We start from the raw sequence: 25,979 nt of genomic DNA, 5'->3' as shown, positions 1-25,979 counted from the left end.
TGAGACTCCCTTGGCCTGCAAGGAGATCCACCCAGTCCATGCTAAAGGAGATCAGTCCTGGGTGTTCACTGGAAGGACTGATGCTGAAGCTGAAACTCCAATACTTTGGCCCCATCATGCAAAGAATTGACTCATTGGAAAAGACCCTGATGCTGGGAGGGATTGGGGGCAGGAGGAGAAGGGGATGACAGAGGATGAGATGGCTGGATGGCATCACCAACTCGATGGGCATGAGTTTGAGTAAACTCCGGGAGTTGGTGATGGACAGGGAGGCCTGGCGTGCTGCAGTTCATAGGGTCACAGAGAGTTGGACACGACTGAGCGACTGAACTGAACTGAACTGAATGTGCCAGGTGGTGGCCAGGGGCAGGGAAGGGGTGATGCCCACCGCTGTTGGGGGTGGCAAGATGGGCCCCTTCATCCACCGTGGGTAGGATGATAACACAACACTTCTTGGAAAGTGAGTTCACAACACGCATCATAAGTGAGATACGCCCAGGGATTCCTGGCAGTCCATGGTTACAACCGGACTCACACTGCCGAGGGGCCCGAGCTCAAGCCCTGGCCGCGGACAGAGACCCTGCAAGCTGTGCAGCACGACCCAGACAAACGGAGCCCCACAAACTAGACACTGAGACGACCAAGGCCCCCCAGAACCTCGGCGTGGCCCTGCTCTCCCACAACACAGGGGAGCAGGGCTGGGTGTCCTGCAGGGACCAGAGACAGCACGCAGGCCTGGGCCAGGGTCTCTTTGGGGCCACCCCCCCGGCCAAGGACTGAGTTCGCGATGCACAGTGGTGGTGGGGGCCCACATCCAGGGGGGCGTCCGAGCCACCCTGTGACACCCCAGCCCCAGCCGCAGTGTCCTGGCGGCTCGTCAAATGGAGCCGGTTGGGCCTCCAAACGCGGAGTCACAGCTGCTGGGCGGTGACCGGGCGCACAGCAGGGCTTTGTGCTGACGAGGCTGGGGGGCGGTGTTCCATCTGCGACCTGTGTACTTTGGAAGACCACGACTGTAGCCCAGCGCCAAAGGTCACAGGGAAGCGCGCGGCCGACCTTGGCCGATTCCACCCCTGCAGAGCCACTTCCCACCAGCAGCACGGAGGTGAGTAGGTCTCCCACCCTTCTGCGGGGTGAGAGGTGGGTGACGGGCTTGTTTCTCTGTCCAGCGAAACCTTTCAACGCTCCCTACTGCTCTTTTCAGAAGGGGAAGGTCTTCTTGTCTGTTCTGCCTGACTATGAGGGGGGTCTGCGCGAGCTTCAGGACCTGAACTGGGGACGGGGCTGGGGGTGGGCATCCTGGTTCTGGGGTGCCGCAACTGGTTCAGAAAAATGTGTCTGTGTATGTGTCACATGTGTGCATACACATGTGCAGACAGACCTGGTGAGCCTGGGGACACGGGCCTGGGGGTGGTGAGCCCGGGGACACGGCGCTGGTGAGCTGGGGACATGGGCCTGGGGACACGGGCCTGGGGCTGGTGAGCCTGCGGACACGGGCCTGGGGGTGTTCTCTGTGCCGAGTCTGAAGTCCCGTCCACTTTAAGAGCGTCCTCAGCTCCGTCAGCCCCGCTCCTCCTGGGCCAGGGGACAGCAGCCAGGACGGAGAAGGACCACAAAGTCCAGGCCCTGCTCCGTGTAACCAGCATGAGGTGGTGCCACAGAAAATGCCCAGAAAAGCAAACTTTTGCATGATTTTCCTTTAGAAAGCACTGCTTTTCTTCAAATATAGTACCCTAGATTTAAACACAACTGAGCAATAATACTGAAGCATCTTAATTCCTGGGATGCTGAATGGCAAGACGACAAAGAGATGTACCTTCCAGATGCCGAGCTTTTATCCACAGAAAGTGAGGTCTCAGAAGGTACACCCTGATCCCTCCGACGAGGGCGTAATGGAAGTGACAGGCCTGTCAGTGTGGACCACACAGCAGGGCACGAGACGCTCCCACACCGGCATCTTCACCTCTGCCTCCCTGTCCGGTCAACTTCCTCCTCCTGAACCCTTGATTGCTCAAGCTGGGGTGGTTTAAGCTTTTTTTTCCTAACTTAAGAATACTTTCAAGTGCAGCCTCAGAAGGAGACCTTCGGCAAACAGCTTCCCCTCTCTCCCCTCACTTTTTTCCCCTCACTTTTTAAGTGTCCTGCCATCAGTACCCACATCCACTTCTACCCAGGACCCCGGCCTGATCCCGCCAGCACCGCAAACCTCAGGCCTGTGTCCTGAGTGTGGGCACATGTGGGGCGGCCTCTGCGACAGGCTGGGGGGAGGGGCCGGGCGGGAAGACGACAGCGGGGTCAGAGTCGGGAGCCACGTGCCTGTCCCGCTCCAGGCCGCGGTGCTCCGGGCGTGCAGCCGACTGCTCTCATGGGGCTGAGGGCCGAGCCCTGGATACCACGAAGGGGCGCCACGACCCTGGGTCCCATCGAGTCCCTGGCCCCGCGCAAGTGGGACCAGCATGCTGACACCCAGCGCGGAGCTCCCAGCCTGGCCACGCGCACAGGCAGAGGCTGGGGTGGGACTCACTGAGCTCCAGGGGGCATCGTGCATTTAGCCCATCCTCAGGCCCAACCAGCCCAGCTTCACCTCACGGGAGTCCGTGGCGCTCTCCTGGCCTGGGTGGGAAACAGTGGTCCTGGTCCTGAGGCCCAGGAGCAGATGGCCACACACACGCACACCGAACAAGACGCGCCCCTCCCCCACCCCCGCCAGGGGACTGAAGGGATGCTGGGTGCTGTCCGACGGAACAGCAGGGCACATGCTGTCCCTGTCCTGGGACCTGGGCACGTCGACGGCCATGCCCTCCAGGGAGGCAGTGCCCGGCCAGGAAGACAAGCATGCCAGGGGAGGGGCGGTAGGCAGACGGCCCCCCGGGGCGCCCCACTCACGTGGAGGGAGCCCCTCAGGCCTCCGGCAGGCGCTTTCTAACAGCACCCACCACACTCTAACCCAGAGCACCTTAGTGGAGACCGGGCCCTCCCATAGCAGCGGGCAGCGACTGGCAGATGTGAGAACGCGCACACCTCACCACCGGGCTGCAAGCAGCCCAGGCGACCCTGTACTGCAGACATGTCCCAGATCACGCAGTTAGACCCCCACAGACTCCCAGCACAGGAGGCGGCCCCCCAGCCCCCTGCCAGCAACATCCTCGCAAGCCCTCCTCACTGCATGGGGGCCCCCGGCTGACTGGGGGACACTGTGGTGCCTCCAGGGCCCTGGGTGTCGCTCGGAAAACTGACCCAAAATTCAGTACATGAATGAAAAGGAAACCCCCTGGATCCCCAGGCCCCACAGTTTTGCCCCTCTTTCCACCACGGGTTCTGAGCGGCGCCCATGGGTCCCCCAGGCAGGCTCACGAGGCCCCACAGAATGTCAGGCGTGTCTGTCTTAACCAGATCCGGAAGCATCTGGGGATGGACGCCGGGCCCCGCTGGTGTGTGGTGGGGCCCGGCGTCCTCACACGTCTGCTCTCCCCCAGCTCCAGCTCCCCCGGGATGCAGTGCCCACTGCGCCTGCTCCTGCTGGCCCTCCTCCTGGCATCCGCGTGCGGGACCCTAAGCCAGCGGGGGCGGCGTGATGACGGCGGCGGCGAGTCCGAGTCCGCGGAGCCCCGCTGGGGGCGGCTGAAGAGTGGCAACGCGAGCAGGCCCCTGCCACCCGCCGCCTTCCACGAGGAGAACACCGTCACCAACGAGTGGATCGCGGAAGGGGAGGAGGAGGAGGACTACCTGGACCTGGATAGGATCCTCGGGGAGGACGACGACTACAGCGACGTCGTGGACGCGGCACCCCCCACACGCCCCGGGGCAGGCACCGGCAGCGTGCTCCCGCTCTTCCCTGGCAAGAGCCGCGTGCAGCGGCTCAACCTCCTCAACGCGCAGTTCGCTTTCGACCTGTACCGGGAGCTGGCGGCGCGGGCCGGGGCGGCTGACAACATCTTCCTGGCGCCTGTGGGCGTGTCCGCGGCCATGGCCATGCTCTCCCTGGGCCTGGCGGGCAACACTCACCAGCAGGTGCACACGGCCCTGCGCTTCGCCGAGTTCGTCAACGCCAGCGCCACCTACGAGCTGGGCACCATCCACAACCTGTTCCGGAAGCTGACCCACCGCCTCTTCCGCAGGGACTTCGGGTACACACTGCGCTCCGTCAGCGGCCTCTATGTGCAGAAGCAGCTCCCCGTCGTGGACGACTTCAAGGCCAAGGTCCGGGAGTACTACTTTGCCGAGGTCCGGGCAGCCGACTTCTCTGATCCGGCCTTTCTCGCCCACACGAACCAGCACGTGGCCCGGCTCACCAAGGGCCTCATACGAGATGCGCTGCAGGGTGTGGACCCCGCAACCCAGATGCTGCTCCTCAACTGCATCTACTTCAAAGGTAGGAGGCGGCACAGCCCCCCGGGGTGGACGCGCGTGCGGGGTGCAGCGGGCAGGAGACGGCGCGCCCCCGGGGCGGACGCGCGGGCAGGGCAGCAGGGCCCGCAGCCTCTTCCTCCACGCCCCCCGCCCCCCCCACAGAGCCAGGCTCAGGGCGGCTTGCGGGGCCAGGGAAGGTCCCAGGGAGAAAGCTTGTGCTGTAGGCCTCACTGCGGCCGTGAGCGGCCGCTGCTGTCCGAGTCTCCATCTCACGGACACGGAACTGCAATGCTGCCCTGAGGGTTGCTTGGCGCCCCCTCCGGCCTGTGTGAGACCTGAGTTAGCGCCTTTCTCCGCATCAGGCCCACCTGGATCTCAGTTCACTTATTCTCTTTCGGGACGGACCAAAGGCTGGAGATAGGCTGGGCTGAGACACTCACATTCACACCCCACTCGTTCCCGGGCAGCCGGGGCAGGGAAGTCAGGCCTGTATCTAGAGCTACTGCTCTGGGCCAGCGGCGAGGCACCCCCAAGCCCCACACGCGTGCACACAGGCCCCTGGGGCCCCAGAGATAGGGCCGTGCGGGCCTGTAAAGCCCAGGCCCTGCTCACAGTGCCCTGTGGACACCCCAGCCAGGAGACCTCAGCGCCCTCCACCGCCGGGGAGCCGGCAGGCAGGCAGGAGCAGCAGGGTCGTGGTGCGGCCGCGTGCACCTGCGCCCAGGGTGCCCTCTGCCACAGGCACCAGCGGGCGCTGGCCAGGTCCACCTCTGAGCAGTGCTTCCCAAGTGTGGTCCCCACACCAGCAGCATCAGTACCGCCCGGGTCCGGCCCAAACCAGACATGCGGGTCAGACCATGGGTGGGCCTCCCAGCCTGTCTGAGCAACCCCACGACCCTGCTCCGCTGACCTCACAGGGTCCTGGGTGAACAAGTTTCCAGTGGAAATGACACACAACCACAACTTCCGGCTGAACGAGCGGGAGGTGGTCAAGGTCCCCATGATGCAGACCAAGGGCGCCTTCCTGGCGGCCAGCGACCAGGAGCTGGACTGCGCCGTGCTGCAGCTGGAGTATGTGGGGGGCATCAGCATGCTGGTGGTGGTCCCACACAAGCTGTCCGGCATGAAGACCCTGGAGAGCCAGCTGACGCCCCAGGCGGTGGAGCGGTGGCAGAGGAGCATGACAAACAGGTGCCTCGGGGGCTGGGGGGCCGGGCCGCGGTCGCTTCAGGGGAAGGGGTACTGTCCCCCAGGCTGCTGTGAATTCAACCCAGAGCTCCTGCGCGGCCAGAGCGCACCGGTGAGAAATGATGCGGCTCCGCCACACACCTGCCCTGACCCCGCGGCCGCGCGCTGCGGGTCTGGGACCAAGACGATCCCCAGCCTGAGCCGAGAGGCCCCAGGCCCTCCAAGCCGCCCCTGGGTCGTCCGCCGCGCAGTTAGTTTCGGGTCCCTGGCAGGACACGCTCCGTGGCTGGTCAGGGCGGGAGGTACACACCCATCACCTCCCCGTCTCCCTGGGCCCGTGTGAAGACGTGAACCTGGTCTGGGCCTCCCTGCAGGACCAGCGCACACGGACAGGACCGGAACCAGAACCAGGGGAGGCAGGCCTGCCCAGGAGCCAGGCCGCGTCACGCCTCCACGTGTCTTTTAGGGACCGTCCCTAATGGGCCTCCTTCCTGACCTGACTGCCCACCACCTCTGCCCGGAGCTGGAGGCGAGGCAGGATCACCCTGCTGTCCCCGCTCAGTCCATCTGGCGCCGACCGCCAGTCAGCATCCCCCCAACCCCTCAAACCCTCCGTGGGCCCAACCCACACGATGCAGGCCGGCCGCCTGGCCCGCGCACGGCCCTGCTCCCCCGCCAGCCGGAGGAGCCTGTCGCTGCCTCCAGCATCCCCGCTCAGGCCCCGGGTCTTGTCCCCCGTCCTCCGGGATGGCCCAGCAGTGGACACGGTCTTGTCCCTCGGACGCTAACAAGCCGCCACGTGCTGTGGCCTCGCACGCGGGGTCCTGGCGCCGTGGGGGCTGCGGGCACCAGGTCGCGCGCGTGCCCTGGAGCACGGAAGGCAGCAGGCCGGGTGGTAAGGCTGGTGCTGTCCCTCTAGTGCGCCTGGCTGCACCTCACCCCTTACACGATGAAGTGACAGGCGCCCGGGGACACACGGTGTCAGGCGCCTCTGAGCCCTGAGCGCTCTGCTGGCAGGACAGGGACCCACAGGGCCAAGGACCCCAGCGCATGGCAGCAAGCGCTTCTGAGCAGTGGGGTTACAGGGGCAGCCTCTCCATCCTCCCCAGGCAGGGCCCCACGTGCAGCGCGTGGGCCACGGGCTGGCGTGCTAACGTCTCAGGGAACAGGGCTCCTCTGAGAGGCGCTGTGGGTGGAAAAGCGCTCTCTTCCCGACCAGGACACGGGAGGTGCTCCTGCCCAAGTTCAAGCTGGAGAAGGACTACAACCTGGTGGAGGCTCTGCGGGCCCTGGGGGTCACGGCACTCTTCGACAAGAACAGCAACACCACGGGGATCACAGACCAGAGGATCGTCATCGACCTGGTAAGGCCCACCCTCGCCTGTCCAGTCTGGGCCGGGCCCCCGGAGCGCCCGCCCTGCCCGCGGACCCCAGGCCTGTTCACCCAGCTCCCGGGGGAGCTGCAGTGCACACCGCCAGGGTGACACTGTTCACCCCTCACGCAGCACGACCCCAGCTTAGCTGAGGGGGGCCCGGAGTCCCGAGAGCTGTCGTAACCCGCTGAGCCCGGGCCTCCCCTGTCACCCCGCCCCTTTCTGGGAGGACACCGCTGCCCCCTGATGGCGCCCCTTGTGCCCGACGCAGTTCAAGCACCAAGGCACCATCACGGTGAACGAGGAGGGCACGCAGGCCGCAGCCGTGACCGCCGTGGGGTTCATGCCGCTATCCACCCAGGTCCGCTTCAGCGTTGACCGGCCTTTCCTGTTTCTCGTCTATGAGCACCGCACCAGCTGCCTGCTCTTCCTGGGCCGGGTCGCCAACCCCGCCAGGTCTTAGTGGAGAGGCCTGGACGTCTCGGGTGCTTTGGGGCATCGTGATTCCGTTTCCCTTCTGACAACCACGAGGTGCTGGTGCCAGGACCCTGTGGCCTGGCCCCCGTTCCGGGAGATGCGGACGGGGCAGCCATGCTCGCACTGTCAGGACTGCAGGGCGGCTGGCGCTGAAGGGTCCTGGTGCAGACACATGGCCCCCTCCTCACAGCTCACCCCCCGGCCCAGCAGCACCCTGGTCACCCAAAGCTGCCCCCCAACACAGAGCACGAGCGGCCCCCAAGATGCTGACAGCCAGCCCCTCCTCGAGCAAGGCCCAGCCCGCTGACGGGGGCAAGACCTCTCAGGGGACACCATGGCCCGCAGTCACGCCGCCCACCCAGGGGTTAATAAACGTGCCACTTCTACTGGGCGTACTCTTCTTTTATGAGCACAAATAACTAAGAGAAGCCAGTTTACACTACCTGACACCCCAGAGTGCTGGGGGCTGGCAGTGGTCTGAGGGCCCCACAGTGACCCAGGGCAGGGCATGCCCTTGGCTCGGACACGGCAGAGCAGCTGGGACCAGGGGTGCGAGGACGGGGCGGCCTGAGAGCCACTCCGGCCTCCAGCACTCTGAGGCGAGCTCCGTGTCTCAGGCTTCCCGTCTGTGAAGTGGGGGTGACACAGCCCCGCCTCACAGGGCTGCTGTGAGGATGAAGTGCATCACTGCCTGAAGGGGTTCACGTCAGTCCTGGGGTAACCACCCAGCCTGGGGATCCTAACGGGGGCCTCGCTGGGCCCCTCCCGCACCTTGGCCCAAGGTGAAGTACAGATGCCTGTGGACAAAAAAAAAAAAAAGAAAACGAAAAACAGAAAAAAAACAAAAGAAAAACATAAAAAAAAAAAAAACAGATGCCTGTGGACAGACACCACTCCCACGAGAGAACGGGCACAGCTTTCAAAAGGGCCCATGAGCTGAGCTGTTAGTCCACAAACCTCATATGACGACACCGAGACAATAAGTAACCTGCCCAAGGCCCCGCAGCTGCAAGAGGCCAGCGGCCGGGCAGCCTGCATGGACATTTTCCACGGCCTGTCACGCGGCTGCGGCTCCAGCTGCAGGTTCCAGCTACGGAACCTGGGACATTCTGAGGAGCGTTCACAGAGTCGCAGGACACAGCCTACGACCCTCAGGCAGGACGGAGCCTAGGAGGACAGGGGACCCGGCACCCCAACCCCAGGCTCCAAGATCACCCAGGAGGGAGCAGCTGCCTTAGGGCAGGAACCCCCGCTTCCTGCCCAGACCCACTGGCTTGTCCCCTCAACTGAGTAATTCAGGACAGTATGCCACTGAAAGACCCAAAGCTGGAAAAAGTGTAAAACATTAGAGAAAACAAACATCGAAGGACATCAGCGTCTCCCTGCACATCTGGGTTGACCCGGGAGCAGAGGCCGGAACCATGGTCTCCAGGATCCACGTTAAGCAACAGAACCAATATTTGTCCCCCAGCCCCCAGCATAATCATTAACTTGTTGACTCCACACTGTGTACACGTTCACGTGAAGGTCACGGCAGCAGAGCAGATGGTTTCAGGTGAGCGAGCACTGGCCTGTCACTGCTAAAAGTCTGCCCACCCTGACCACCGGCCCCGCAGACGGTCATCCCACTTTTCCGAGAAGCTCTGCTGGCAGAGTGGGCATGGGGGGGCTGGGACACCCACTAGGACCCCACATGCAGGGCCAGGATCCCTGCCCCGGTGACCCTAAAACCTGTATGCTAAGTCACAGCCGTGCATGTGTGCTAAGTCACTTCAGTCCCGTCCAACTCTCTGCGACCCTGTGGACTGTAGCCCGCCAGGCTCCTCTGTCCATGGGATTCTCCAGGCAAGAAGACTGGAGCGGGTTGCCACGCCCTCCTCCAGGGGATCTTCCCCACCCAGGGATTGAACCTGGGCCAGAGGTAGCACGCTCCCTCAACACAGCCCGTGACGTCTCACTGTCACAGCTGACAACTACACACACACCAGTCGGCTGTGGGCTCCCGTCTGCCTCGGCCAGCAAACACTGCAGCCCCAGCGGCCCCCACACTCAAAGGACGAACGCCCCCAGAGCAGGGCCCGAGACCCCTTTCCCAAGACACAGATGGGCTCTCCACCCCTATCTGGCCTCCACACCCCTGGGTTGCCCTGCAGCCGGGGGTCAGCCACTCCAGAGCCCCAGCTGTGAGGACACGCGTACGTGCTCCAAATTCGAGTGGTGAGGGAGTGGGAGGTGGAAGCAGGGGCTCCAACCCGGGGCTCGCTGAGTAGAGCTCGGGAACCACCCGCATAAACAGAGCCAGACGTGGGCCCAGCTGAGGACGGGTGGCGGGAACACTGGCCGGGAACTGCCTGCCGTAAGGGCCACTTGGGAAGAAGTGGGGCAGCCCAAGACAGGGCAAGACCCGGGCCCTCGGCACCGCAGCACGCGGCAGACAGGCTCGCGCTCCCAGGCAGGGCCCCGAGGGCTGCACCCCAGGCCCAGGAACCCCGAGGGCCCAGGCCCACCACAGACGGGAGCAGGCGGGCGGGGCGGGTGGAGGCGGCACAGGCCCATTTGCCGCAGGAGCACCAGGGCGGGCAGGACACAGGGAGAGCTGGTCAGAACCCCATACCCAGGGACACGCCGTTGGGTCCGCTCAGCTGGTCAGGGGGCACGCAGAAAGCAAGCCAGGCTGCGTGGCCACGGTGGACACGCACCCTGGGCAGCACCTGCGGGAGCGCCGCGGCCACGTCAGAGACACGGATGGGCAGGTACTCACCACGGCGATCACGGGAATGAGCACGCCCAGGTTCCCCGCACTGCTGGAGGCCTGGAGGGACAGAGCCGGGTCACTGACCAGCACCATTTCTTTCATTAAACAGAAAGATAGAAAAACCCCAAACAGCACAGCGAGAAATGAAACTCCTTCCTCTAAACAAAACAGTGAAAGACACGTACAGGGAAACAGGTATAGATGCTTAACCTTACAGTCAAAAAAGGGACACAGTCAACGTCACACAGGGGATGGGACATGCAAACCGTGGCAACTCTGCACAAACACCTTGCACCGTTACAGACGTGAGGCCTGAAAAGCACTTGGTCCCCCTGGAAGGTGCCCACCTCGGACGCCACCCCCCAGAGGCCTTGTGGCCACCTGACACCCGTTTTGTTCCCACCGCCTCTCTGTCCCACTCAGCCCGGAGGGTGCCCCCCGACCAGCCCCCCGGAAGGAGGCAGCCTCTTCTCCCAACGGGGGCTGGCGCGGTGCCTACCTTGAGGGCGGGCCCCTTCTCGCTGGCCCGCTCGCTGGCCCGCTTGCCCTCCAGCCCCAGCTGCACGAACAGCTCCAGCAGGTTCATGAGCAGCTCGTCCACCAGGTGCTCGTCCTGGATGTTGGCCGCGATGTTGGCCAGGGCGTTGATCACTGCCAGCGAGCAGTGCCTGCGTGAGCGAAGGGACAGACGGACAGCAGCAGGAGGCGGTGAGCAGGTGCAGCCAGGCCAGCCCAGGGTCCAGGGGCCGGGCTCCCGTGGAGGCAGCAGCGAGCCCACGGACAAGCAGCCCCAGAGCCGAGGGCTGTCGTGGGGACACACGCGGTGCCACGCGCACACACACAGCTGCTGAGTGAGCTGAGATCACACCACCCAGCCGCCCGCTCCCGGGGGGAGGAGGGGTGAGGAGGACCTCCGCCCTGCCCTCCACCCTGCCTGGGCCTGCCCAAGCCAAAGGAGGTCCATCAAACACAGGAGGAGCATCTGTCCTCGGGCGTCGCACACCCAAGGCTGCGGTGCCCATGCTCAGGACCCCTCCGAGGATGGCACGGGAGCCCTCGCCGGTGTGCCGCCCTGACCACAGAGAGGTGTGAGAGCTGCCTGACACGCAGGCTTGGGCTGGGCAGACTGTGGGGCCGCTGCCCAATAGGCAGGCTGACAATGGGCAGGCCAGGCGGGGCGCCGTGCCCCCAGGGCATTGGGTAGGCTGGGTGTGAGCAAGGAGGTGCTCGCTGAGGGCGGCGGGGTGCAGGCCATCCCTGCCGGGATGCGTGGATCTCTAGCATGCGGTGCTTTTGTGAGAAGTAGCTTTAATTTAAGGGACAAGACCCAGAGTGTCTTTCTAAGGATGGAGAGCGACAATGAGGCGGGAAGGCTTACCTGTAGCCGTGGTCCTTGTAGTCCTTGGTGGCTGAGTACACGACCGAGCTGGCCTTCACACTGATCTGCTGGAAGAGGTTCCAAACCTCCTGATAAATGTATTGCTGGAAGAGAGAGGGACCTGTGACCACATCTCGCCAAGAGCGCCCTCCACGGATACCCAGAGGGAACACGCCGTTAGTCAGGGCCGTGGGGCCTGCAACTGCGCCAGGGCCACCCCCTGCAGCTTTACACAAACCTCCACGCACACAGCTTCCGCTCCCACACAAACCTCCACGCACACAGCTTCCGCTCCCACACAAACCTCCACGCACACAGCTTCCGCTCCCACACAAACCTCCACGCACACAGCTTCCGCTCCCACACAAACCTCCACGCACACAGCTTCCGCTCCCACTCCAGTCTAGTCACGTCAGCAAGAACTCAGTTCAAACCGCTTCACTTGGTCATCTAGGAGCCACTGCTCTGAGCTCTCTCACTTGGGAAAACCTCGGCAGCCGGTGCCAGGGAGCTGGGGAGCACGTGACCCCGGGGGAGCAGGTCTGGCCTGTGCTCGCAGGCCCCTGCGGGTGGGGGAGCCCGAGGCGGGGCCGCGGCCCTTACGTTCCCGGCGATGACCAGGCAGCCCAGCTGGTCGACGATGAGCACGTCAAGCGGGGAGGGCGGCTGGCAGAACTTCTGCTGCAGGATCTGCAGAATGGGCTCCATGACCTTCGGGGTGTCCCTCAGGGCCACCGCGATGTGCCCCAAGGCTCGGATGGTGTGGTCGGGGATCAGGTGCGCGTCCCTGCAGAGGGCAGGACACGTGACCTGGGAGCGGTGCTCCAGCACGCGGCGGGAGACGGAGCCGGGAGCCCGGAGCCCAGGGCCCTTGGCCTCAGAGGAAGCGCACGCCCGACGGTGCCTGCCGGAGGCCCGCCAGCCCCGGCGCCAGGCAGGGAGGCAGAGCTCTCTGCCCGAACCGCGTCCGGGGGCACTCCAAGGTGGGCTTCAGCAGGCACGGCGGGACAGACCCAACACCCGACACCACGCTAGACCAGAAAGCAGCAGAGGAGTGTGAACACCAGCCTCCCCGAGCCTCACGGGACTGCGTGCCCCACCCCACACCCCAATCCCCCAGGGATGGGGCATACTTATCGCTCTCCTGGGAGATGTAGAGCCGGTTGGAGAGGCTGGCCAGAAAGGCTTCCACGATCACCGGGTCCACGGTCAGGCCCGCCTTCAGGCACCTGAGCAGTGTGAGGCAGCACAACAATCAGGTGAGTGCTTGCGTCTGGTTTGGGTTTCGTTTTTCTGTCTCAGGTTTGCAGGGTTTAAAGAACTGCTCTGAATGCACTTCCCCCAGAAATGTGAGTGAATGTCGAGACACAGTGAATTTAAACAACGGCTTCATGTCGCACCACTTGATAAATGTCTCAGTTGGAAATAATAACTTCACTGTTCTGCCCTGAACTGCTTCCTTCAGAATGCCATGCTCATCCCAACTCCAATCTAAAACTCCCTGAGGACTTCCTGGGTCTAGTGGTCAGGAACCCGACTGCCAATGGAGGGGCCGCAGGTTCGATCCCTGGTCTGGGAAGATCCCACAGGCCGTGGGGCAAGTAAACCCACGAGCCACAACTACTGAAGCTGTGCTCCGCAGGAAGAGAAGCCACTGCAACGAGGAGCCTGCACACCGCAACGAGAAAGGAGCCCGTGCTTGCTGCCACCAGAGAGAGCGCGGCAACAGAGAACCAGCACAGCCGAAGACAAATAATAAGTAAACAAAGGTGAGAAAACAAGCCTCCTGCTTCTTAACAAAAGTCACCGTCAAGAGAGTGTTAAAAGGATGTTACAGCTACATATCGGATTTTGAACTGCATGGAGAAATGCTGTGTTCTAGAAGGAACTCTTGCAGCCCCCAGGAGCGTGGGGCCTTCAGGCATCTCTCGCTCCCCACGTCTGGGTCCCAGGCCACAGAGTCTGAGTGGCCAGGCTCTCCGCCGCCCACCTGCAGACATTGTCGATGGCAATGTCCCGAAGCTGTTCGTACATGGACGGCTGGCTCCTCTTCCCCGACGCCACATTCAGGGTCGACTCTGCATGCTCGTTGGTTACACTGATTTTTATGTCGTTGCCGGCAACTGAAATTGAAAAATCAAATGTGTGTCTGGTTGAGCATGTTACTTTTCATTATTTTGTCTGAAATTCAAAATCGAAATCATATGTGGATTGTTTTTAGTCATAAAGGGAATCACTCTAAAAAGATTTTTCCCAGCGTTTCAGAACCCAGTGTGTCAGACAACAGAAAGGATGATGGGAATGTTTACAACGACTCACACTTAGGTTACAAGGTGATGAATATGTAGAACAATCCCAGCTTAAATAAGGAGTGAGGCAGGGCCATGTGCCGGGAAGGTGGGGAGGCTGAGAGCAAGGCCCTCAGAAGTCTGACTGAAGGGAGAGGAGGACACGCCCACCAAGTGGCACTTAATTAACCTCACTCACTGCAGGTCAGCAGATGTGGTCTGGGCCCACATTCTCAGGGCACTCACACTGCAGGCTGCCCGGAGAGGAGGTGCCAGAGAGGGCCTGGAGGGAGGGCCCGGGAGGGCGGGACCTGGGGGAGATGTCTGGGAGGCGGGGCCCGGGGAAGGGATATGTCTTGGAGGGCGGGGCCTGGGGGAGGGCGCTGTCTGGGAGGTGGGGCCCGGGGGAGGGAGCTGTCTGGGAGGCGGGGCCCGGGGTAGATGTCTGGGAGGCGGGGCCCGGGGGAGGGATATGTCTGGGAGGCGGGGCCCAGGGGAGGGAGCTGTCTGGGAGGCGGGGCCCGGGGGAGGGAGCTGTCTGGGAGGCGGGGCCCGGGGAAGGGCAATGCCTGGGAGGCGGGGCCCGGGGAAGATGTCTGGGAGGCGGGGCCTGGGGGAGGGCGCTGTCTGGGAAGCGGCGCCTGGGGGAGTTAGCTGTCTGGGAGGCGGGGCCCGGGGGAGGGAGCTGTCTGGGAGGCGGGGCCCGGGGGAGGGAGCTGTCTGGGAGGCGGGGCCCGGGGGAGGGAGCTGTCTGGGAGGCGGGGCCCGGGGGAGGTCGCTGTCTGGGAGGCGGGGCCCGGGGGAGGTCGCTGTCTGGGAGGCGGGGCCTGGGGGAGGGCGCTGTCTGGGAGGCGGGGCCTGGGGGAGGGCGCTGTCCGGGAGGCGGGGCCCGGGGGAGGGCGATGCCTGGGAGGCGGGCCGGCGGGGATGAGCCCGGGAGGGAGGCGGGGCACCGCCCCCTCCCCCGGGCGGGGCCCTTACCTGTGTGGTACTGGCTGTGGCACTTATACAGCTTCACCAGCACGGGGGACGGGACCACCAGGAAGTCGCGCAGGGAAGGTGTCACGGAGTGCACCACCACCGGGAACCGCTCGCACAGGCGGCCCAGGCCCTGCAACGCACGGGGACCGTCAGGGGCCACAGGGGAGGCGCTCACCGCCTCAGACACCCCTATGACTGGAGTCGGCCCATGTCCACGTGCCACCAGGCATAATGACAGGACAGGGTGGTGGGGACTCCTTCACCCAAAGGTGAGATTCCCTGCTAACCCCTTCACCTCCAGAGCTACTTAGGGGAAACAGGGCTCACTGGGAACGTTACTTCCACGTAGGCAGATGGGAATCACGGGGACTGGGATAAGTCAGAACCTCGACGGTGCAGGCTCACATCTGCCACCTTGGAAACGCACAAGCTGGGCAGCCTCCGCAACGTGGGACCCGGCCGTGCCTAGACCCCGCTCACAGAAAGCCCGCTAGCTGTCAGCAGTGGCCTCAGAGCAGTGACCCTGTCCCCGGCAAGCTCGAGCTAAGTTCCCAGACACAGCGGCTCAGACCCGGCTGCTGGTGCCGGCCTCGGCTTGGACCCAGTGAGAACGTCTTGCGGACGGAAGTCCGCCCCACCCCAGGGCCAGCAACGGACCTGCAGACAGCAGATGAGCAACGGCAGGTGCGCTATGATAACCTTGCTAGACGTCTTGGACTGCAGCTTCTCAGACAGCTTAACACACAGATTCTCTGCACCTGAATTCAGAACACCGGCGAGTGCGGACCCTCAGCAGACGCCACTGGCCACACAGGCGCCTTCACCAAGCACCGCACCCAGGCCATGACGGAACCCGAACCCAGGACTCTGTGTGGCTCCACCTCAGAGTCTGAGTGGCTCCCTGCTCCCGTCCTGCCTCGGAGACCACTTCATCCCAAGTGCCCACTCCCTCCTCTGACTCAGGCCCTGCCATACCTCCTGGGCCAGGCCCCGCCCAACTCAGGCCCCACCCTCCTGGGGGTAGACCTTGGCCCCTAACTCAAGCCCCACTCCCTCCACCCCCGCAGAGGGGAAGCAGGGGCTGGGAACGCACCCTGTTCATCCTTCACTGCCCAGACCATGAGGTCCACGCAGGCGGCGCTGGCCTGGCAGCGCAGCTTGAGGGGGCTCAGTTCGCTGTGTGCCCGGTCAGCGTCATGCAGGATCTTCTGGAGCTCCCCCTGGCTGCTGTTGAACTGCTCCAGCACGAAGTCGTGCACCTCCTTCACGAAGGAGGTGGGCAGGTCTGTGGGAGGGTGCACACACTCAGGCCTGCCCCCAGACAGACCCCTAGGAGAGGGCGCTGCTGTGGGCCCCTGTGCTTCTAGGGAGGCCACCCAACACTGAAGAATCAGTCATTCCCACAGAAGAGAGAGCCATGCTGTGTCCCAAGCTGGCAAAACAGTCGACACTGAACACACGAGACACAAAGGGGCATGCCATCTCCAGAACCGACTCATTAACAGGAAGTACTCCAATGATATTTCCTGAAAAGGGGTCCTTTATCACATGTGGGAACCTGGACGCGGCCGAGGACGGACCCTTGCACAGCAGGCACCTGGAGCCCACAGCCTGACCCAGCGCGCGTCCTCCAGGCCTGGACGACAAGGAGGCCTGAGAGGCAGCACAGACACAAGCAGACCAGCCATGGCGGCCGGCAGCAGCCTGGCCGGGGAGGCTGCGGGCTCGGGATCAGCCCAGCTGCCAGTGCCCGCTGTCCTCCACAGCCTGACCCTTGCTGCGGCCCCGACGAGGCTCGGCTCCCAGGAGCGCTGGGGGTCAGATGGGGAAGTGGCTAAGGAGAGCAGAGACGCCCACTGGACACCACGTGGTCGTCAACACTGTTGTCACGAAGCCCATTCAGCACCGGGAAGAGCCGAGGAGGCTGTGTTTCAAGCGCACAAAGGGGCCTGAAGGGGACGGCGAGGCCACACGCACAGCAGCCGCCCTGACGGGACGCGGTGACACAGCCCTCACCTCTCATGTAGTACAGGGTGTCCCGCAGCATCCTGAACACGGCCACGTACAGTGGGTCGCTGAAGGCGCTGTAGTAGAGGTCGGCGCTGGGGTTGGCCTGCGGGCAGGGGCATGGCTGTGACCCACACAGCCTGTCGCTGGGGTCACCTTCTGCTCCCTCCTTCACTGATGCCTCCCAGAGATGCAAAAGCAGGCTGACCCAACGTTGCCAGGGTTCTGGGCAGTGACACCTCCTGACTGTGTAAGCGGCTGTGGGCTACGGTCCTGCACAGGCTAAGGATGGGAGGCGGCCGGGCACAGGCCACACGCTCACAGGGGGCGGCCGGGTACAGGCCACACGCTCACAGGTGAGGCCTGCGGTGCCTGCACCCATGAGGGGTGTGCACCAGCTTGAGCAGCGGCCCAGCAGGCACCTGGGGCAAGGACCACATGGAGTCGAGTCGAGCCCAGGTCGGAATCCAGGACTGACCCACACCTGTGCGGCAGGCACGCTGACCACTGCTCAGCGGTCAGGCCGGGGCACGGCCAGGGGCCTGGGCGGGAGGCCCTCAGAGGACGCACCTCGATCACACAGGTGACCACGGCATCCAGGGACTTGAGAACAGGCTCCTCCACGATCTTCTTCACCTGCGAGGGAATTGAGGCCTGGTGAGCCCCCCGCAAACACAGTGGGAGACGGAGGGGCAGAGCCTGCTGACACGAAACCATGCCACAGCCTCCCGGTGAGAAATGGGGCGGAACAAGAGCCCAGCAGCACACACGTCACCAGCGCCTACGCGCCCCCCCCCCCCCAACAGACGCCCTGAGTCCTGCAGCACCTGGCGCTTCTCTCCTACCCCAGATGGGACGGAAGACAAACAGAAAAGGAAGCGGCCCCCTCAGGACTGCGGACACAAGGCTTCCACGTCCAGAGGTGAAAGCGCCCAGGCTCTAGGCCAGACTGACCTTCTGCCTGAAGGCCCCTCTAGTGTGGGGCCTCGTGGCCGTCTCCCCACGTGGCTGCTGCAGGGGCGAGATGGGAACGTGCCACACGGACCCTGAGGCCATGCGCCTCCTCTCTTTAATCGGCACAGGTGAGCCATGCTGCGGCCGGCTACAGCCCCCGTGTCTGCCTGCAGGCCGCCCGCCCCTCGCTCCACTCACCAGGCTTAGGAGCTCCCGGAGCATCTCGAGGGGAATGCTGAACTCCTTGTAGGTGACGCCGTTGAAGAGAGGAGAGACAGAGAAGCTGGAGCTGACGGCGGAGAAGTAGTAGTCGGACTCCGGGGCACTCCCATCGGGCGAGTAAGAGGCTGACGGGACAGAGGCAGACAGTGGGTCTCGGGGCACACGACCCGGTCGTGCTCGCAACACCCACCAAAGGCATCGGCCACGCTTATGCTGACACTCCAATTCCATCTTTCCCTTAAGAAACAAAGGCTGATACGATCCAGCAATCTCACTCCTGGGCATATATCCGAATTATGAATTGAAAAGATACACACGCCCCTGTCTCCACATGAACACTGTTTCCAACAGCCAGGACACAGAAGCAACCTGAGTGTCCGATGCTAGACAGAGATGTGCTGTGAATGCAGAGTGGACACTACTCAGCCATACAAAGGATGAAATAATGCCACTGGCAGCAACAGGCATGGACCTAGGGATTCTCAGAGTCAATTAAGTCAAAGATGCCATGGGATACCACTTATACATGGAATTTTAGAAACGTGAAGATGTGCGAGCAGAGGGTGGTGGCGACCGGGGTGGGAGGCGGGGAGGCAACAGCTCTGTGGGCCAAGTGTGGGGGCCCCAGTCCCACTGCGCTGGGTGCTGCTGAGGCCTCTGCTCCCGCATGCGGAGACGCACAGCTCACAGCCCGACCAGGGTCATCTCCTCAGCATGTTCATGTGCAGCGAACCATCAGGTCCTTCCCTTGAAGGACACGCCAGTTCACTGTAAAAAATAATGCCAGTCACACAGGGAGGCCAGCAACCTGTGACAGAGGGCGCCTCCCAGACACACGGCACAATTCGAGGATGAAGCCGTGTGGCGGGGGCAGCGAGGGGGCAGACATGGAAACAGGAGGCGGGAGCTCCAGGGACCAAGGGGCTAGGATTTGACATTTATGCAGCAAGGTCACCGAAAGCTTTTAAGCAAGGAAAGAAATGATCAGATTTGTACTTTTAAGAAATGCTTCTTAAAAATAAATTCTTGTGGTGCCTGGGAGAGGGCCTGGACAATCAGGGAGCGGGGAGTGTGTGAGCAAGGGCAGGAGTGGTTGTCTCCCTCAGGCCTGGCACCAGCCATGATGGGGACGGTCCTGAGCTCAGGTTCCCAAGCCAAGGGCCCTCAGGGGTGTGTGTGGACGGGGGCTCTCTCCAGCGGGTTATGAGTGGTTAGCCTGGCCTTCACGTGTGCACACTCGGACTGTAACATGCTACATCCTCTCACAGCCAAGAGATACTGTACCCACACTGTCCACATCTATCTGCGTTCAGTCACACCTCTGCTTTTTTAAAACAAATCCCCCACACGTCTCGAGATGCCCGAGGAAGGCTCTCTGAGCGGTGAGCATCATCTGACAGTAGAACGTGGGGCTCCAAGGCGTGCACTCCTGCGGCCCACCCGACCCTGTCTCAGTCTCCTGGAGGCGAAGCTGCAGGCTGCCCAACACGTGTCTGACGTGCTGCAGGCTGGCAGACGACCACATCTGGTAAATTACCTGAGAGTCCTTTGTGGACAGCAAGTTCCACAGAAACTGTTCCTCACTAAAATAAGGTTTCACCCAGTCTCATTACTATGTGCCTTAATATTATCTCGGTGCTTAACGACTTTAAATGAAAAGAAACCAGAGGAGGACCTGCCGCCACCGCTTTCACCTGAAAGCCGCCACCCCCGCAGGTGCACGCGCTGACACTCGGATGGCCAGCACAGGGGTGCTCTGTGGTACTTTCAGCACTTGTCTCTATGTTTGACATATTTTTAGATTCAAGTGTAGCAAGCTTAATCAGGAACAGAAAACGAGTGCCCTGTAAGCCTGGAGCTGAGCTGCATGCCACCCGCACACCGCGGGAGGGCCTGGGACCTGGCCCGGCGCGGCCCGCGTGCTCCGCAGAAGGGCGAAGCCCACCTTCGAGGCAGTGAAAGGCAGATCCTCCGGGGGAGCCGGGAGGGGGCGCCCCACGCTCAGGGCTGACCTGAAACACAGACCAGAAAGGCAGTCAGACCTCGGGCAGACGAAGTTCCGTCTGCTGCCTCGTTCAGCACCCCTCCTCCCTGAAGCCCCAGGGCTACGGCTCGCTGCTGTGATTGTGTGCGTTGGGTCTCATCACACCTTCTGTGCCTGCTGACTGAGCCAGGCTCCTGTTATTCCCTGGCTTTCTCCACGCATCAGTTACATGTTTCCTAGGGGCATCAGCTGTCTCCTGCTCAGAACAGAGGTGTACCCAACGGCTAGGGAACAAGAGCCTCACGCCCGGAGATGACTCACGTGTGTATCTCAGAAAGGATGCGGCAGCCGCGGCCCTGCAGAGAACTCCAGCGGGAGCCTCTGAGTCCCCTCGAACCATGGCGGGGGCCCTCACTAGCCCAGGGCCCCAGCCGTCCGGGGGTGCAGCCCACCTGCGATATGCTGGACACGCTGCTGGCCTTCCTCTTCAGGGTGCCCTCCTGACACACGGTGAGCAGGCTGCTGGGGAGGATGGAGCGGAAGTCGTTGAAGGACCGCCTGCGCACGCCTTCCAGCTCCTCAGGGACGCGGGGTGCGTGCGGGGGCGCTCTGGGGAAGAGCCTGGACAGGAGCGACTCCTCTGAGCTGCTGTGCCGCCCGAAAGCGCGTGCGATTCCCAGCAGGCATGGGACTGCGTGCTTGCAGAGGTACTCTGGAAGACAAGGGAGACCGTAGCGGCATCCCGGGACACCTGGGCCCTCGCCTCCCCACCCCGCAACCGCAAATCCAAGGGCCCGAACAGCCTGGCAACAGCGCCCAGCCTGGCGCTGACCTTTTCAACCCGCCCACAGCCCAGCGGCAGGCACGGCCCGTGGCGGGGTGTCTGAGCACGCTCAGCTCTCGTCAGCCCTCAGTCATGCCATCCGACAGGCTTTTGCCCCCAGGCCTGCACCAGTGTAGCCAGTCCTGCTGGGAGCAGGTAGACAGCTTCCCACCAGAAGGAAAAGGACCTTCAAACAGGCTACGGGGAGGAAACTGAGCCCCCCGAGGGTGAGGGAGGGGCCTGGCACTCAGGCAGGACAGCTGCGCTCACGATCCGCCCCCAGCGCACCCCTCCTCCCCACACCCCGCCTCTCGGCCCACAAGCAACCGAGGTAATGTCCACAGGTGCACTGGTCTCAAAGAGGAACTCTGAAGACTGGGAAATGCCAGGGAAAGGATAACCACAACGCCATTAAAGAAACCATACCTTTCTCTTGAATCTCTAGGGCCTGGCACATTCCCAAAAGCACGTGCAAAACCTGCAACAGCGCCTCTAGTATCTGGAAGAGGCGAGGAGACAGGAAACACAAAGTCGCCCACAAAATCGGGTCAACGTCACAGTTAACTCAGAACTAGAGGCAGCTTGGGACGGCCTCGCGTCCCACCTCGCACCTGACCAAGCCCCCCACACAGGAGCTCTGCGGAGGAGGGCAGCACCTTGGGGAACACGGCCCTCTTCCCGGCCGGCTCCCCTCACGGCTCAGCACCCTTGGTTCTTCCGGTCCATTCCTACTATTCGCAGCCTTGCTGATGGCTGGCCTGACTTCACTGGAGTCCAGAGTGTCAGGAATGGTCTCTCACTGCTACGCCAGGGGAGCCGGGACCGCCCTGGGTCATCGCCAGGCTCAGCTGGACTCCGGACGTCCAGGGACGGGACACTGGCTCTCCAGCCCCTTCATGCTGCTGGCCCGAAAGGCTCACAGAGTGAACTCTGTCAGCGTCTCCCACACCTGCTGCCCCAGGCTGTGTCCCCCACCGCCGAGGGGTCAGTCTCTTCGGCCCGTCACCGAGCCCCACGAAAGTTCAGGGCGCAGGCTCAGTCCGTCAGGCGGGTCCTCAGTTCCCAGCTTGGACTGTCTACATTGTGTGGCTCAGGTCTCCATCCCCCACTGGTCCTGCCAGTCCTCGAGCCCTGCCCTCGGCCACACCGCTGACCCAGGGTGTCAGCAGTGGGCAGTCCCGGACCTGAGGAAGAGCACCAGGCCGAGCCCCTCTCGCCCCCTCACTACCCGTCGTCGCAGGGAATCCAGGCAGAGGATGAAGCCGGCCTGAGGCAACTGGGCTGTAGCTCACGTTTTATCAAATGACATGGAAACCGTGAGGATGTGAAAAGCAATGCTTTGTCCATTTCATGTATTAAAGTTATGTCACCGTCTTCTGTGGTGGCTTCTCTATTTCAGTGGGTGTTACTGATAGAAAAGCCCTGTTAACGTTTTAAATAACAACACGTGATTCTAACCTATTTCATTACCTGTTTAGCCAATCCACAATAAAGAACCTCAACTAGGAAAGAAGGGTGGAGACCAACATAACGGCAGAAATAGGGACAAGCGCATTCACAGTGCAATAGTAAGGAGAGAGATTTTAAAACTGAAAAGACACGGGGACTGACAGGCAGCAGCCAGCTGGGAGCGCTGGCGCACAGGCAGACCCAGGCTCCCCGGCAGGGCCTGAGGTCAGTCGCGCCGGGAGACCGACTCTGTAAGTCGCAGATCTGGTTAAGACGAACCTTGTCACCGCCGTCCTCCTCTTTAGAAGGAGAGAGTATGAAATACATTGAAGCAGCATTTCCAACAAAATAAACTAAAAGGAAAAGAACTGGGGCATTTAAAGGAACAAACGGCTCCCGCTTCCTAGAAAGAAGTGCTTCTCTTGTATGAACCCCTTTGGTCCCCAGCATGGAGGCAGCGGGACACATGGCCTCTCACTCCACAGGGCAGCCGGGAAAGCAGACCAAACCAGACCCAGGAGGTCAGTGGGGGACAGCCCTGCAAGCAGAACTCCACGTTTCTCAGCTGTGTTATCAATCGTGTGCCGTAAGTCAGCATGAACAACCCAGCGACCTTGTTTCTCGCCCCGTCCTCACTGTGGGGCTCTGCGCATACAGGGAGGCACACCAGGTCACTGGACACTTACCTCACCCCTCAGGGAAGGGTCCCTGTAGGCCACGTCAGACAGCAGAGTGACCAAGCAGAAGCTGAAGCTCTCGGCCACCGGGAGGGTACCTGGAGGCAGAGAGACAGGAGTCCCGCCATCACCCCGCCCGGCTGCTCCCCCTCACACGCTGTCAAGCACCTGCTCCCTGCGGAGGTTGCCCTCAACGGGGTAGGGCCCAGCATGTTACCTGAGAAACACCCCTGCCTTCCTTGTAACAAAATGTTTCAGTTCAAGAAACTAGATGCTTCCTGAGCCCATTTATAGTCTGAGATCACAGAGCCTTTTACCACAACAGACTCCATGCTTTATTTCCAACCTACAGGAAACTGGGAACTCGGTCTTGAGTGTATGGGACATGTCTCATGGAGGCTGATTTTCAAATACCAATCACTATCACTTGAAACTGAGTTAATGTTTATTTCTCTCTTCTTCTGATGGATGGAGAAAATCTACGATGCTAAAAGGGGCATCGAGAAATGCGCTCTGCTCCTTGCAGGTGCTCAGGCCCTTCCCCGACTCAGCCTGCCAGGAGGGAGCTTCTCAGGAGCAGGGCCTCAGGTCAGGAAGGAAGCTCTGCACCCAGAGGACTGAAAGGCCAGCGGCAGTTCTGTCACTGGCACCGAGGGGCCAGACCTGCCGCCGTGGAGGCCGGGCCCCTACTGAATATGCAACCAGCGCTGGATGCTGAGCACCAACTCAAAGACACACACATGCGGCAGCCACCTGCTACGTGCCTACCTCTCCACATGTGATCCAGACACACAACTCTAGGTCCTTCTCAAGCATGGGTGTGGCTGGAACCCCCGGGAGGGCTTGTTGAAGTGGTCTGTCTACTCCCTGGCCCCAGAGTCCTAACTTGGTAGCTCCAACGCAGGGGCTGGAACTGAAGCTGCTGGTCCAGGGACGGCCCTGGAGGAGCTGCTGCTCTGGAGCGTATCAAAGCTGAGCGACACAGCCGGAATAGAAACTGGGAGGCTGAGGTGTCACCCAGTAATCGGGTACTTATACAACCCCAACGATCTTTCAATAATGCTCAAAACTTCATGTGAGTCCATGTGTACAAAAGTGATATCTGTTTTGAAATAAAGTAGGATCAACATTTTCTAGGGCTCTGCTTCTCCCCAGATTAGACAACAATGGTGCACACAGGTAGTCTTTCAAATTCTAGGACATTTGCATGATCTAGAGTCTGTCAGCTTTAGGCTGACACCAGCCACCAGCGATGCCAAAAAACCAAAGGGCAGGAGGAGCCCGGGCAGACACACATAGGCGGTGCCTGAGGACAGCACAGGCTCCAGCAGATGTGCCCACCTAACAAATTCAGGCCACGCCACCGAGAGAGAGGATGGGGCCTTTCTGCAGGCATCAAGCCCCAGTGAGATCTGAAGGTGGGGGCCTCAGACCTCAGACAGAGATTACAAGGAAACTTCAGTCTGACGGGTCATGAACTCTGAAATACTGGAGATCTCCCAAGCTGACTTTAGAGGAAACGTCATGAGTGTTCTAAGCATTTAGCACAATGCCTGGCATGTCGTGGGCCTGTGTAAAGGTTTCAGGAGGGACGGGAGGGAGGAGGGAGGAAGGGAGGAGGGGGCAGTGGAGGGAAGAGGGGAGATTATCTCACTTTCTCTTTGTCTTTGAAGAGATTTCAAAATCAAATACCAGCTAGACAGAAACACACGAATTTAGTCCATTTCTATAGATGCAGGGGTCAATGGAAATGCATTGGAAATGCAATGGAAAATATCGACGAAGCGATGAGACTACTGAGAGTGGACACTGTGGTCTAGTCCTTTTTTCTGAGCAGCCACCAGGCCTCTGGAAAACTGACCTGACTGCAGGGTGACAGCTGGCTTGGGGACAGCCAGGGACCCACTGCTGGCCAGGGGGATGTGACCAGAATTCCTGAGGGTCCCCGTGGTTCCACTCGGCCTGCCCTGCGTGGGGCTCCGGGGCACTGCGGTGCTGCAGGCATCCGGCTGCTGCGCTAGTGACCACACCCCTGATCTCACAGACACGGAGCACGCAGACGCTCCCTGTGCCCCGGGGAACACGAAGCCAAGTTACCTCTGCCCTTCCGAGCCGTGCTCTCTTCTACCCAATACACTTTCGGAAGACCTTTAAGAAGTCGGAGGAGGTAAGGAACCACCGAGTCTTTGTGCTTAAAGAGAAAACAAAAAGCTCACATGTGATTAAATACACGGCTTCTGAGCACAGACTGAGCCCAGAGCCAAGTGCGCCCACACCCTCGTCTCAGAGCGGGGCATGCACACGGCAGCCCGCAGGAGGGCCGACGCCTGCCCCCTGCCGCCCTGGGTCCTGCCGGCTCTGGCGCCCAGCAGAAGGCACGTGTGCACACATCCAGAGTGGCTCCCTGACAGGCGCTCAGAGGCCCCAGCCCCGCAGCCGGGCCTCAGGACCAGACCCTCTGGGAGAGAGACGCTTTCAGACATGGGGCTGCCGCGGCTGCTTTCGGCCTCGTGCTCCTCCCTCCTCCCCTAAACGTCCTCCCACACGCTTCCTTCTGCTCCTCTCAAACGGGGCACGAGACTTGACAGCCAGCAATAGCCAGTGAAAAATTCACTCTCCCCTAGTTTCCAAAATACCCCATCAGCAGGGAGTCAGTTCATAACCTCCCCCCATGGGCTCTCTTGGTGGTCTCCTGCGGAAGGATCAAACAAGCCTAATTCCGAAGAAGGGGGCACCATCAGACGTCCTGAGATGCTGAGAAAACTGTGGTTTTGAAAACATGGCTGCAAATTCTGCCACAGGTTTTTAAATCACCTTTAAAAGGCACATTAACACATGCTCTAAGACTTAATTAATATCCATCATAGTTTTGAAAAAGACAGCACAATTATCTCAAAGAGCACTGTCCTTTGGAAAGGGAAAAAAATGGCTTCTCTGCTTCTGACTCGGCAGCGTTCTGTTGAGGCAAAACCCAAGTCCCCTCCCAGAGCACCAGTTCACCCCGGTGAGACCACACCACACCTCCCCGAGGACGCGTCCATGAAGGGGTCTCGTTCCCACCCGTCCAGCTGCC

At 61.6% G+C, this 25,979-nt stretch overlaps 2 protein-coding genes across 2 annotated transcripts in view; one reads left to right on the top strand and one right to left on the bottom strand.

Moving 5' to 3' along the window:
- PI4KA (phosphatidylinositol 4-kinase alpha) overlaps positions 1–25,979 on the bottom strand; it is a 61,757-nt gene that overhangs the window by 25,177 nt on the left and 10,601 nt on the right. The window contains exons 3-19 of the mRNA XM_043901104.1: positions 25,004–25,097; positions 22,916–23,004; positions 21,207–21,279; positions 20,410–20,669; positions 19,919–19,985; positions 17,950–18,098; positions 17,368–17,433; positions 16,807–16,903; positions 15,884–16,075; positions 15,448–15,548; positions 14,791–14,920; positions 13,512–13,644; positions 12,655–12,750; positions 12,125–12,308; positions 11,522–11,625; positions 10,643–10,811; positions 10,150–10,200 (exon numbers count right to left, since the gene is read on the bottom strand). Of these exons, the coding sequence (XP_043757039.1) occupies positions 10,150–10,200; positions 10,643–10,811; positions 11,522–11,625; positions 12,125–12,308; positions 12,655–12,750; positions 13,512–13,644; positions 14,791–14,920; positions 15,448–15,548; positions 15,884–16,075; positions 16,807–16,903; positions 17,368–17,433; positions 17,950–18,098; positions 19,919–19,985; positions 20,410–20,669; positions 21,207–21,279; positions 22,916–23,004; positions 25,004–25,097 (2,055 nt within the window). The remainder of the gene's footprint in view (positions 1–10,149; positions 10,201–10,642; positions 10,812–11,521; positions 11,626–12,124; positions 12,309–12,654; positions 12,751–13,511; positions 13,645–14,790; positions 14,921–15,447; positions 15,549–15,883; positions 16,076–16,806; positions 16,904–17,367; positions 17,434–17,949; positions 18,099–19,918; positions 19,986–20,409; positions 20,670–21,206; positions 21,280–22,915; positions 23,005–25,003; positions 25,098–25,979) is intronic.
- Positions 972–7,619, top strand: SERPIND1 (serpin family D member 1). The gene is made up of 5 exons (XM_043901105.1): positions 972–1,105; positions 3,477–4,372; positions 5,268–5,541; positions 6,758–6,902; positions 7,183–7,619. Exons 2-5 carry the CDS (start codon positions 3,493–3,495, stop codon positions 7,372–7,374), a joined length of 1,491 nt encoding a protein of 496 aa, XP_043757040.1. The 5' UTR covers positions 972–1,105; positions 3,477–3,492; the 3' UTR covers positions 7,375–7,619.

This window comes from Cervus elaphus, chromosome 5 (assembly GCF_910594005.1).
Source record: "Cervus elaphus chromosome 5, mCerEla1.1, whole genome shotgun sequence".
NCBI classification, from domain to species: Eukaryota; Metazoa; Chordata; class Mammalia; order Artiodactyla; family Cervidae; genus Cervus; species Cervus elaphus.
Note: the sequence above shows the minus strand (reverse complement) of the source record. Positions and strands in the feature narration are given on the sequence as shown.

What these genes read in the sequence shown, in the direction of transcription:
- SERPIND1 (XM_043901105.1), top strand. Translation starts at nt 3,493, where the DNA reads ATGCAGTGCCCACTGCGCCTGCTCCTGCTGGCCCTCCTCCTGGCATCC. An exon ending in CAACTGCATCTACTTCAAAG is followed by an intron (nt 4,373 to 5,267) that starts GTAGGAGGCGGC and finishes CTGACCTCACAG; the next exon opens with GGTCCTGGGTGAACAAGTTT. An exon ending in AGAGGATCGTCATCGACCTG is followed by an intron (nt 6,903 to 7,182) that starts GTAAGGCCCACC and finishes TGCCCGACGCAG; the next exon opens with TTCAAGCACCAAGGCACCAT.